This window comes from Argiope bruennichi, chromosome 6, assembly GCF_947563725.1.
Source record: "Argiope bruennichi chromosome 6, qqArgBrue1.1, whole genome shotgun sequence".
In the NCBI taxonomy this organism is placed as follows: domain Eukaryota; kingdom Metazoa; phylum Arthropoda; class Arachnida; order Araneae; family Araneidae; genus Argiope; species Argiope bruennichi.
Window position 1 is genome coordinate 39,371,462 of NC_079156.1, and position 13,336 is coordinate 39,384,797.

Genomic DNA, 13,336 nt, shown 5'->3' on the forward strand with positions numbered 1-13,336 from the left:
CGTTCACTCTAATCAATCTTTTAAAAAATTTTACAAACCAGATTGATATCGATTGCAACAATACATAAAATCGATATCAATATGCATATTGTAATAATTCTGCAATATTGTTTTCCTGTTTAGTTAGCATCATAGTTAAGAAGAGAAATTTACAAATATATTTAATTAACTGACAACCTTTTAACGATCTGACGACGAACTTTGTAACTTTTGCAACAAAAATGATGGTTCTGGAATATACAAGAATTATGATTTTATCTTTATTAGAAACCGAGATCCAGAGATTTTTTGAAAGATTTTATCCTTGTTGAAAAACCTTATACACGTAAGAGGCTGGAACGAGGTTTGAAGTAAATTCTATTTTTGAATGTTAATCGTATTGCAAGATGATGCTTCGATCCCTCTTGTGTTATTGCGAGCTTCCTTCTTGGGTTCAGAGATATGCTGTCTATTTGTGTGCTGTTAATTCCTACTAGTGTTACCTGTTTGTGTGCGCTACGGCTACGAATTTGTTCCATGTGCTTCGTATTTTTCCAAGGAATATTGAAAAGTAAATTTTAGATGAAAGGCAAATGAATCAAGAATGAAGGCGTTTCAAATCACAATATTTCTGACTAAATATTTGGATCGTTTTAAATTTTTAACCGGTAAGCCTGAAATTCGAATTTAAACGTGTACTTTCAAATGTACAGTTATTTTGATATAATTGGATGTTGGATACGGTTGAGTTTAGTGCTTAAGTGTTTATAAATGTTTTTTTTATGTATTTCAGTATATCCAAGCGATGAGCGGGTTCTGCAAGCTGCACACGAATGTGCGGTTAAGAACTGTAAGCCTGCGTGTTAGTGAGTATTGATTTCCTTTTCTTTCTTTCGAACGTTAAGCTTTCATTAGGGGTTTACGAGATGTTTGAAAATATATAATTTTGTAATCGATTTTTCACTTACATACTCTTGCTCTTGATTTGAGTAAATTTGTACAGTTTAGCTCCTCGAAGGCAATGCATCACAATCCTCTTTCGGAACTTAATTATAAGTAAACTGAAATATTTTATGTAAATTTTGATTCCATACAAATGTAGCCATCTGGTAGAGAAAGTGTGAAAAAATTCAATTTAAAATTTATTGTATTTATAATATGACTTATTAATTAATTTTATAACATATATATAATAATAATATTATTATATATATTAATTTATAATAGTTCTTGAATAACATTTTTGAACTGGCTATCCATCCTTTGAAGTAAAAAGTTAAATACAAAGTAGAAATGAGAAAATGTATTTAGAAGCCATCATTTTCTAAATTCTGATTCCTATTTTCTTTCTACAAGTTAATTCCTTACTAGCCGCATTCGGCGACAAGTTGTTAGGCCAGCATCTACTATATACTTCAAATAATGGGCAGAACTAAAGAACCAATCGTCTGCCTTAATCTCTGCGCTAATTTCAGCAAATTTTGTTTCATTTGAATGTTAATGACGCTTAAATATTTTAAGAATAGCCGTCTGTTCTCACACTCATACAGGGTGAAAACTCCTTTCTCTTTCTCCCTGTCTCATTCGATAACATAACCTGTGTAAACCAAAGGCCATTTTTGGAAAGCCAATTCAATAATTTAAACCAATACAATTACTGTTATATATTTTTTCAGGAAAAAGTGCAGCTTGCTTGGATTACACGTTATCTAGGGTCCTTTCCCCTCTCCATTTTAAAGAGATGTTTCAAAATGAAAGACCGAAATTACAAACTCTATAACTGGGCTGAGTTCGTTAATTTGTGTCGGGAATTAATGTCGTCACTTTGTAAATATAACTGACTCATCAGAAAGCTCTATTATTACTACACATTCACTATTTAAAACAATATTTTTTGCTTTGTTTTAATAAGACATATTTAATCAAAATCTATCGATATAGAAATGTTGACATCTTTCAATGGCTAGCATTATTAAGATTAACTTAATAAAAACAACCATCTTTGAAAAACTACAATTTATTACGAAAGGGAATTACATTTGTAAAATGATGATAGAACTTTCTGATTTATAGCTATACATCGAATTGGCGAAATATGAAATAACGATTAGCGAAATCGGACCAATGTTTGGGTTGGCGATTGGTTCATTGGTTTTTCCACTTATTTTAAATATGTAAATTCGATATGAATTATAAATTTCACAAGTTATTTCAATTTTTCAACTTTTGTGTTTTTACATTATCCATTTCTATTACTGTTGAATTTTTTAAAAAATATATACTTTATTTTTTTTTGTAAAGTGAAGTGTCTTATGAAGCTACAAAGGATGTTGTGAACTTCGACATCATTGTAAGTATAAATAAAATAAAATAAATTAAAAAAAACACGTCAAGTCAATTTTTACGTAGCTTAATATTATAATTAAAATTTGTAGATTGATTTTTTTTTCTTGCTATTTCTTTTCTAGTCAAAAATGACTACAATACTTGTTAATGTGTTTAGCCGCCGTGCACGACTAGTGAGTTCAATGGGAACATTGAATTCACTGTGTTTAATTTCAGTTAATTCTTTCGTGCATAACTTGGTGTCATCGAATTATTAGGGGCATCGGACAGATAATTAGAATTTATTATTACAAGAGAATATGCAGTTGCAAAACATTAATTTATTTTTAAGCATAAGCAAATTATTCCTTTTTTTTAAGTAGAGGTTGTTCATTCTTAATAATTGTGTTGTGTTGTGACTTATGGCACTTTACAAGCCCGCTCACAGTTAACTGCTAACGATTTAAGCCGAGTGAGCGTTTCTTGTTTTTTCAGTAGCGTCAACTTGGGCCAAGAGTACGAATTCGCTACGTCATGCGTCATATTCGCTTGCACAGCCCCGTTTTACATTGGGGCACATTCACACATCTCACAGGTAGAACACAGAAGAACAACCATGCCCGAAAAGGGACGCCCAGATCACGAGGAAGACGCGCTACCCCTATGCCAGGTCGTCGGAATTCTTAATGATTAAAAGCTCTTAGGAGAAAAAAACTATCCAGTTGTGGTTTTGGTATTTAAAATCTCTATAACTTGTTTAAATAATAATATTTTCAAATGAAAAATACACAAAATGCGTTTTACTTTCGTTCTTTTTGAACATAATAACCTCTCAGAGCAGCGGTTTTCAAACTTTTAAATATTTAGACTTGAATCTAAAGCTACTCATTTCATCCTTGGCACATTGTGTTTGAGATGAACAGCACACGTTCGTACTGAAGGAGATTTCCTTGATGAAAAAGAAACATTTTTTTCTTGAAAATTATTTTTTCATTATTATATATAATAAATTGTTACACAAAAAAATAATGAATAATGTGCACCTAACTTGATTGAACATTCATAGAGAAAGGAAATCTCTCATTAGATGAGAAGAGTTTCAGCCCGAGTCGCTTTTTTGCGTATTGCGCTTTTACTGTCAAGTTGCTACAATGAAGTATTTTGGTTGTTATTTATACTTCATGATTGCTATCATCAAACCTACTATGATCTGATGAATAATTTAAGCACATGCAACGATTTTTCGAATTGCGGAAAAATGCATGCACTTTTAATATTTTGCCAAGACTCAAAATCAATCAAGACCCGGGATCAAAGAACCCCTGCATAACTGGATTTCTCTCAGATTTCTAGTTTTTAAATGTGAAGAGAAATGGATAGGAAATTAATTCTACGAGTATAAATGTATTAAAATAAAAGTTTGTATATGAAACAGATTGAATCTATCAATATAAGAAATAATGGATAAAAATTTTATTTCAGTGCTCTACAATTATGACCAAATTACAAATGTTTTTAAAAATATGAATGATTTACGAATTGGGTGAGATTTATAATATATGTTGCACACAACGCAAAACAATGAATTAAAATTTAAAAAAATGATATTAAATTTAAAAGAGAAAAAAGAAACTGAAATATTTGCTTCACAGTTTATGCTAGTTTGAGTCCAACCAAGTAGTACAGATGCAAGAAAGCGAACAATTTTTAAACTGTTAACAAATTATTAGAATTGTAAACAAAAACAAAAAAGTCTGCTGACTACTAGTCAATAAATGAAAGCGATAATAAATAGCATTCAGTTTCAATGGATGTTGCTTATGAAATGAAGTAAATAATAAGCAGTAAATTATTAATAATTTTGAAGAGAGTGACACAGATAAACTCTGAAAAATCAAAGCATTAAACACATTTTTAAACGTTACTCACTTAATATAGTGTTTATTTGAAAGTAGATGTTTATCTGAATAGTGTAATGTCTTGATCTAGACTGATCAAATAACGAAGCAGAATTTCCAGACAATTCTTTATTTTACAGCCCTATATATATAAAGAACAACTGGTTCTAATCTTGGTTAAATAAATAGTTATTTACACCTGTAGTAGGAAATACAACAGTCAAAGTCGAAGGTTTTTCTTGAAACTCAGTTGGTTCTCGGACTCCGAACTCGTGGGCGTAGTCCAACAGTCCCCTGCAATTGGTTTCTTCTCTTCTCCTAAAAAAAAATCTCCGCACTTTATTTCGACGACAATCTACGCCTCTTAACTTACATTGGTCATTTGAGCTCTCTTTCGGCCAATCGGGGTTCAGCAGTATGCTCTCTCAGCGGCGCCAGTGGGTCGTGGGAAGGTCCTTTCACAAAGAGAAACATCTAGCATCCAGATGTTTGGACACCTCTTTCTCTTAGAAGGTACTATCAATACCTCTTGGACGAGGAATTCTACATGGGATCTTTCACTGTAGCCGCTAACGAACAGATGCGAGACCACCCAGGTGAAAAGATCCACCATCTGGCTATCTCGAGGAGTTTAGTAAGTAACAGCGACGACACAGCTGGCTGTAAATGTCTTATCAGTACTCAGAAACGGGGAATGTTGCAATAGAAATAGAAATAACTATTCGGCAAGGATTGGAATGGACATTCTTTATGCAGAGAATAAGACTTAATTCGGATAGCAATGAATGATTGAAGAACTATTGCAATGAAGCACAGTATTTAATTATTCTAATTTTATTTTAGATTATTAATTTATTGAGAAATTAATGAATTCATTTCATTTATTTTGTAATTTTGGTATTGTATTTTGAATATACTGTAAAAGCTACACATTTTTAGAAAAGTATAATGTATTTGCGGAATTAATTTTCTTGCTTTTGCAGGGAAATTGTTACGACATATTTGGAGACACCTTCAGGTAAGTAACTTGATAAAATAAGCTGTAGTTTTATAAATACTTTAGCTGAACTTTGCATAGTAATTGTATCAATCAATGAAAATGAAGGGCACAGAATCTATGCTATTGCATGAAATGTAGTTATCAAGACATAGAATCTATGCTATAGCATTAAATGTAGTTATCAAGACATAGAATCTATGCTATAGCATTAAATATAGTTATCAAGGCATAGAATCTATGTCATTGCCATTAAATGTAATTATCAAGGCATAGAATCTTTGCTATTGCATTAAATATATTTATAAAGGCATAGAATCTATGCTATTGCATGAAATGTAGTTATCAAGACATAGAATCTATGCTATAGCATTAACTGTAGTTTTTAAGGCATAGAATCTATGCCATTACCATTAAATATAATTATCAAGGCATAGAATCTTTGATATTTCATTAAATATAGTTATAAAGGCAAAGAATCTTTGATATTCCATTAAAAATAGTTATAAAGGCATAGAATCTATGCCATTGCTATTAAATATAATTATCAAGGCATAGCATCTTTGCTATTGCATTATAGTTACAAAGGCATAGAATCTATGCTATTGCATGAAATGTAGTTATCAAGACATAGAATCTATGCTACAGCATTAAATGTAGTTATCAAGGCATATACTCTATGCCATTGCCATTAAATAAAATTATCAAGGCATAGAATCTTTGCTATTCCATTAAATATAGTTATAAATCATAGAATCTATGCTATTGCATTAAATATAATAATCTTTCTTTGAAACTCTAGTTTCACTTAAAAAATTGTGTTATTCAATTCCTTCTGTTAGTTCACACTCTTTCTATATATATTTATATATTTTGATCTAATTCTCAATCGTTAATAAAATACTTTTTATTCATCCACTCAAGTTCAAATACATTGTTTTAAACTTGTAGTGGATGGCACTTGATGTTAATACAGTTTTTTCAAATATTAATTCATTGATTATGAAATTTAATTAATTTTTAATACTTTAAATAGAGTTTTAGCAGTTTGTAATGAAAATTGAAATCAACAGGCAGTAGCTCAATTGGTAAAATGCAAGGATTTCAGTATTTTTTACTTGAAGGTGAAGAATGTGAGTTTACTTGAAGGTGAAGAATGTGAATTGTGAAAGTAGGAGTTGACTTAATTTTTTTTTATATATTGCTTGTTTTAGTTATTTATTCATTTTTTTGCAGCTCAGTGGCAAGGGTGGTAATAAAACTGGATGGATTACAAACCACTACTTTCACTTACAGTCCTAAATATCAAGTAAGTTCTAAAATTTATTTACTGTACAAAGAGTTGATTAATTTAAATTCCTCATTCGATCAACTTTTTATCCAGTAGTGTTCTTGCGACGATTTAAAATGATTTTTTTCTGTGAATTTTTACTTTTCTGTGTGAATCCATGGGGGGGGGGCATCTCGTAGTTGAAGATGAGAAGCTTGGTGGTTGGTTCTTACCACTTTTTTGTGTACACGAAAAGATGGGGGCTAGCTCCTTTCATCGATGATGGGACGTACTTCTTTAGGGAAGGGTTGTACCGTGACCGGTGAAGGCCCTTAGGATTTATCCACAGTTCCCGCCAGTGTTGCTGTAGCGGCGGTCCGGTTGTTCAAGTTTTTCTGTGTGCCTTAGGACGGGTCGGAGTAGTGAGTCTATGACTAACTTTCTCGTGTGTAATCTATATGTAAAAAAAGTTTTGTAATTATACAAAAATTCGAACTCAAGATTTCGATAAAACTTCTTATTTTAGATTCTTTGAGTTGGAGAAGAACATTGTTGTCTGAGTTATGTCTGTCTGCCTGTTTATGAACCGAATAACTAAAAATGAGTTTAAGCTAAATGGCTAACAGTTTGATAAGGGGTTTTAACATCAAATTTTCAGCAAATTTCACTCGCAAGAAGTTTGTATGTTTGTTAGATTGAAAATGAACACAATAATTGCAAAACATATAGACAGATAAAACTCTGTATATTAATTCTTCTAAATTCCTAATCTAAATTTTGAGTCAAATGCCTCATCAAGTTGCCTGTTTGTACTTCTGCTAACAAGTGAACTCTGAAACTCAAAGAAAAAAGAAGTTAAATCGTTTGAAAGCCAGAGGGGAAGTGGTCTACCCGAAACTTCCTCGCATAATCACTAGTAAATTTACTTGCATATTATTTACCCAATGTCATTGCTTAATAATAGTTACAAAAGAGCCTATAACTGTGAATTACTTGGAGATTTTTTGTTGGCGATATGTCACTATAATACAGTTAATGCTTAAAAGATAGAAAAAGCAAATATATATACTTATGTCCAAAATTAAGGTCACAAAAAGGTTTTTCAAAGTAATTCTAAATGACGAGCAGCAAAATTTAAACAAATTATAATTTCTATATTGTGAAGGATTAGCAACACGATATTAACCTTTGTTGTTGGAAATTTTTTTATTTAGCATTAGTTTTTGAGGAACTACTGAAAGTAGACCGTTTAGAAATCTGGGACTTTTGTCTGAAATTTTGTGAATATTGAATTAAAACAAAAAAATGTTTGTTTGTTTGTTTCCAGTGAGAATGAGTTCTCATAATCGTTTAGACGATTCATTGAGATGGAGAACCGTCGGCAGGCTTGAAGTTGGGCAATCTCAAGCGGAGGTGGCTCGGTAATTTCAAGTGGTACCGAAAGTGGTATACAGGTTATAGAATCAATTCCAAACAAGTGGTACTGTAACCAGGAAGGCTGGCCAAGGCCGTCACAGAACAAAGACGCCTGCACAGGATCGCTATTTGGCATTAAGCGCACGACGGCATAGGCTGACAACGGTTCCTCAACTTGCTCTTGACCTTGCTGCTGCGTCTGGAATAAGAATTTCCAGACAAACAGTATACAGACGTCTAGCAGAGAGGGCACTTTATGCCAGGTGACCAGTTGAATGCATCCCTTTGACTGCATCTAACAGAAAAACCCGGTTCTTTTGGGGCCTAACACAGCAGTCTTGGGCACAGCACGAATGGGGGCGTGTTCTTTTCAGTGATGAGTCGAGATTTACCACACAGAGTGACACTCGACGAATCTTCATCTGGAGAGAGCGAGAAGCTCTCTATCATCCCTCCTACGTAAAAGAAATCGACAGATTTGATGGCAGAGAAATTCTTGTCTGTGATGACATAATGTTGGGCAGTGTACACCATTGCATGTCTTCGATGCGGGTACTGTCAATGCACATCTCTATAGAGATGAGATCCTTGAAGCCTATGTGAGGTTGTTCCGGGGTGCATTTGGCCCAGACTTCATATTTATGGATGATGATGCGCGTCCACACAGAGCCCAGATTGTTGATGTTTTTCCTGAGGAAGAGGATATTCGACGTATGGACTGGTCCGCGAGGTCTCCGGATCACAATCCTATTGAACATGTTTGGGATGGTCACGGAAGAGCCATTGCACAGCGTAACCCCCCTCCTAATACCCTCCAAGAGTTAAAAGCCGCGCTTTTGGAAGAATGGGCTTTGTTGCCCCAAGTATTTATTGACACCCTCATAAACAGTATGAAAATTCGTTGTGAAGCTTGTATAGCAGTGCACGGTGGTCACACTCCATATTAGACAGGCTTTTCCCCAGATAAATGCTTTATCTCTGATTCATAATGTAACACTTTGTGATATACCCTGTTTCTCAATTCCCAATTAAAATCGTTTCCATGTTGTTATGTGTCTATGTTCTTTCTTCCATTGCAGTGTACCTCTGTGCCAAATTTCGTGGCAACACAGTGAATAGTTTTCCATTTTTCTCAGATTTTATGTTTGTGACCTTAATTTTGGACATGAGTGTATTTTGAGCATCTTTTATCTGACCGAGTAAAAACAAAATTTTACACGGAATTAGAATTGCAGTTGAAAAATCACATACTAAAATCCATATATTTAAATAGTTACGCTTTTAAGTTATATGGCTTACATGTTTGTGAAAGTACAGAACAACAGACGACCAACCCCTTGATGGATATGATGCAAATCTTGATAAATATACAGGGTGTTTATAAAGTCCCGGACCCATTTTGATGTTTAATAACTCATAAAATAATAAAGATATAAACAAACTTATGGCATTTATTGATGGAATAACTCGTATATTTTCCTTTTCAGGTTTGAATATTTTTACTTTTGTAAATATCGTCTGCGCGTGTGGTTAATTTCAGATAATTTCATTTTCCAATCTAAATATCTGTACTTTTCTAAATATCGTCTGCTTATTAATTGCATTTTTCTCTCTTGTTTTTGTCAACTATTTCAGTGTTATGTTTACTTTTGATGTGTTTGTTCTATGTAGTACTTTTGTATATGATGTTTTATTCGAGCGGATATTAAGGAGAATACATACACCACAAGAGAAAGCACAGATTTTATGGTGGTTCATAGAAACGAAATCGATAGTGCAAGCACAGAGAAATTTCAGAAGAATTTACCAAAAAGATCCTCCATCCAAAAACAGCACCTTGCGGTGGAAAAAGAATTTTCTAGAAATTGGAAGTATCGAAGATAAGAAACGTTCCAGACGTCCTTGCACAAGTGATTTTGATATGTAAACCGATAACCGAACGATAGACCTAGGAGGATGGCCTTTGCAACAGATATGCTAAGGAGGATAGAAGATGCTGCTGATTTTCTGAAGAGCATAATGTTCTCCGATGAAGCATCCTTTCATGTTTCTGGCATTGTTAATCGCCATAATGTGCGCAAATGGCTCTGTGGATGCCGACATGCTTGTCGCTACCTGGCGTGAAATTGACTATCGACTTGATATTCTCCGTGCGACGAAGGGGGCACACGTGGAAGTTCATTGACAAGGGTCAAGAAACTTTTTGAGTCTATTTAACCATTTATGTTATTAATTTAAATCTATCTTTATTATTTTATGAGTTACTAGCCGCCTTTGGCGACCAGCCGGTTCGCCAATCTTAATGTTCGTTTAAATTTTAATAATTAAATAGGTTGAACCGGAGTTTAACCCCCTTCTTCGCCAAGTTGCGATAAAGCACCAAAGCTGGCAATCTTTATTATGCACTATAATTGAACATCTGCTTCTTTGCTTTTGAACATTTCGCAAGGCCGTTGTTTGCGATTTTTAAAAATTTCGCCAAGCAGGGAATAAAACTCCGGTCGTACCATTAAATATTTTACGCAATTCCAACTTTAATAGATTCTTCAGCAAAATATTTTAAAACTTCAAATTTTGATAGTCATATAATTCACTCATAATATTATAAAGGCCTTCAGTTATAGCGTGATATGTATCTCTCTCATTTTCTGTTACCCCTCGTAGAAATTATGCTTTAAATTAAAATGTAAATGATTAATCTGCAATTAATATAATAATATTTTTTACTGAAACAAAGCATTTTTTTTAATAATATGATTACTTATAATAGAGTCACTGAGCGTTTAAACTTTATGGTCACTAAAGAATATCTTTCTTAATTTATGTAATATCTCAAGAATTTGTCAACAAAAATTTCTCAGATTCATCATGAACAGATCGATTCATTAACAATGTTTAATTTTAAATGCATCAAACACTAAGAAAATAAAATGAATCGTTTAAAATAATCGGTCGAAAACAGGTTTTTAAAAAAACTACTTAAAAAACGATGTACTTAAAACTATAAGCATATACAAAAAATAACTAACATAAATACATTTTACTTACAAAAGCATGCAACTAACCTAAAAATAATTTAAATCGTCCGTTGGTTGCCATGCCAACAATCAGAACAATGCGCATGCGTGGATTTTCTTCGCCAGTTACGTTAACGCAAATGCGTAAATTTTTCTACGCCAGTTGGGGTAACGCTATGCAGATTATACATTTTAAATTTCCTTTATTCTGTGTTATTTTAATTCAAAAGTACTTCAGAATGAATCTGAAACATGGATTAATTAACAATGTTTAATTTTAAATGCATAAAACATTAAGAAAATTAACAGAATCGTTTGAAATAATCCGCCGAAAAATCTTAACCCTAGCCTCATTACTGTTGGGAGAAAAAAAGAACTAAAGCCTAAATCATTTGGCGTTGGGGAAAATGGAAGATTATTTTGGCGGAAAAGTTGGCGGTGGGGGAAATGGAAGATTTTTTTGGCGGGAAAGTTAGTTTTTAATTATTAATTAAAATTCTAATTAAAATTTCAAAAAAACGGACCCCAGGTGCACATTCCCGACCTCTAAGGTATACATGTACCAAATTTGATAGCTGTATGTCAAATGACCTGGCCTGTAGAGCGCCAACACACACACACACACACACACACACACATTGAGCTTTATTATAAGTATAGATTAAACATCAAAATGGGTCCGGGACTTTATAAACACCCTGTATATATTTTAGATTCAAAATATGCACACCAAATTTTATCTATCTAGATTTTTAAGTTTTGTAATTATTGTGTTCACTTGTACTCGAATAGATAGAAGTCGAGAAAATAGATTTCTCATGAATGGAGTTTCTTCAAAATTTGATAGAATCAACAGGCTTGAAGTAGTGGCCACGTATCAAATTTTACTTGACTAGCGCAAAGGGATTTTGAATTTTTGTATTCATAGCGACAGACAGGCAGACAGACATAATTCCAGGAATGTGTTCTTCAAGCTCAGGGAGGTTTGAAAATTGGAGATTTACCAAAATTTCGAGTTCGAATTCTTTTGAAGATTAAAATATTTTGTATGGGCTTCGTCTTCGAGAAAGTAAAAAGGGATTAAAAATGCTTACTCTGTTTCTTTATTAACCTATGAAGCACAAAGCGTTCATATGCGGGAGTAAGGAAAAATGTGAAGTAATGCTCATGGCTTTATTCAAGATGCATGATTTTTATTCGGTGGGGGTGGGATGGGATGAGTAACATAATTTTTTAGGGAGTACGGTGTAAGTGTTGGAGAGACCACCTGTTGATTTCCAATACTTAATAAATAAATTACTTATTAAATAGATTTTAACGCTTATTTGCTTACGCAATTACCACTATTTAAATGCCGCAGAAACTTCTTGGGTACCCTGCATGATTTAGATTGGTTTTCTTAGATAGATTCCTGTAGGAAGACTACCTATTACAATGGTTCTCATGACCAGACTCCTGGAAAATTTCTTCAATTCTTTACCGATCATGGTCCCTAAAACCCAAAACCACATTTCGTTCGAAAGTTTATATATATATTGCCCATGTTATCTTGTGAACCGTATAACTAGAGTAATTTTGTTTGAATTTTAACTGGCCTCAATATAGTAGAAATATAAAAATCTCAAACGAGCTCGTAAACGGCCACTCTAGCTCAAATGGGTGGAAATGGTGGAGAGCTGAAACTATCATTTCGCTATAACTTTCTTAATATTGATGATAGAAAAATAAATCCAATTAACCAAATGAGCACCTCATGTAAACGAGCAATTTTTGCATTTAAAGTGTTTCGATAACTGCAATATCTTTGAAGTTAGAGACTGAAAAGTAATTTTCAAGTCTTAATTTGACTGTTTTTAACATCAACAATATATGTTTCCAGATAGCAGCTTAGAAGTAGAGGAATCTACCTTTGTTTTCCAGCTGGTTGAGAGGATTTTTTTTGTTTGTTCTTTTTACTTACTAACGTTACAAATATGTTGTTTGCGTTCTTTTCTTTTTTTCAGAACATTGAAACTTTTAGTTACGTCGGAGGTTACGTTGGAATGTGGCTTGGAATATCTCTCGTCGCTGTGTTCGACTTCTTAGAAACCCTGGTGGTCATTCTAAGGTACCCATTTCGACAAATCATGGCACACAGAGCGAAGAAGCAAAGGGTGGAGCAAATTCGCAAGTTGCAGAGAAGTGTGTGAGGCGATGACCACTGGAACGTTTTTAAATAATCTCAACTCTTAGAACATCACGTTAGTTATGTAGTTGCAGAGAGAGTATTAATGCATCCTAAGCGTACGTATGTATTTCAGCACACTGCAGTAATATGAATGTATAAGAGGGAAATGTAGAATAAATTTAACTTATGATTCAAGTGAATGCTTTTTGAATTTAGAAAGTCATTATTTAGAAAAGATACAAGTTTCAGAATATAGCAAATTAGCCG

At 33.2% G+C, this 13,336-nt stretch overlaps 1 protein-coding gene across 1 annotated transcript in view; it reads left to right on the forward strand.

Moving 5' to 3' along the window:
• The window catches only part of LOC129971721 (degenerin deg-1-like), a 35,598-nt gene extending 22,507 nt beyond the window's left edge, over positions 1-13,091 (forward strand). Inside the window, exons 8-12 of the mRNA XM_056085697.1 lie at positions 773-845; positions 2,281-2,329; positions 5,186-5,220; positions 6,436-6,508; positions 12,906-13,091. Of these exons, the coding sequence (XP_055941672.1) occupies positions 773-845; positions 2,281-2,329; positions 5,186-5,220; positions 6,436-6,508; positions 12,906-13,091 (416 nt within the window). The remainder of the gene's footprint in view (positions 1-772; positions 846-2,280; positions 2,330-5,185; positions 5,221-6,435; positions 6,509-12,905) is intronic.
• The last annotated feature ends 245 nt before the right edge of the window (positions 13,092-13,336 follow it).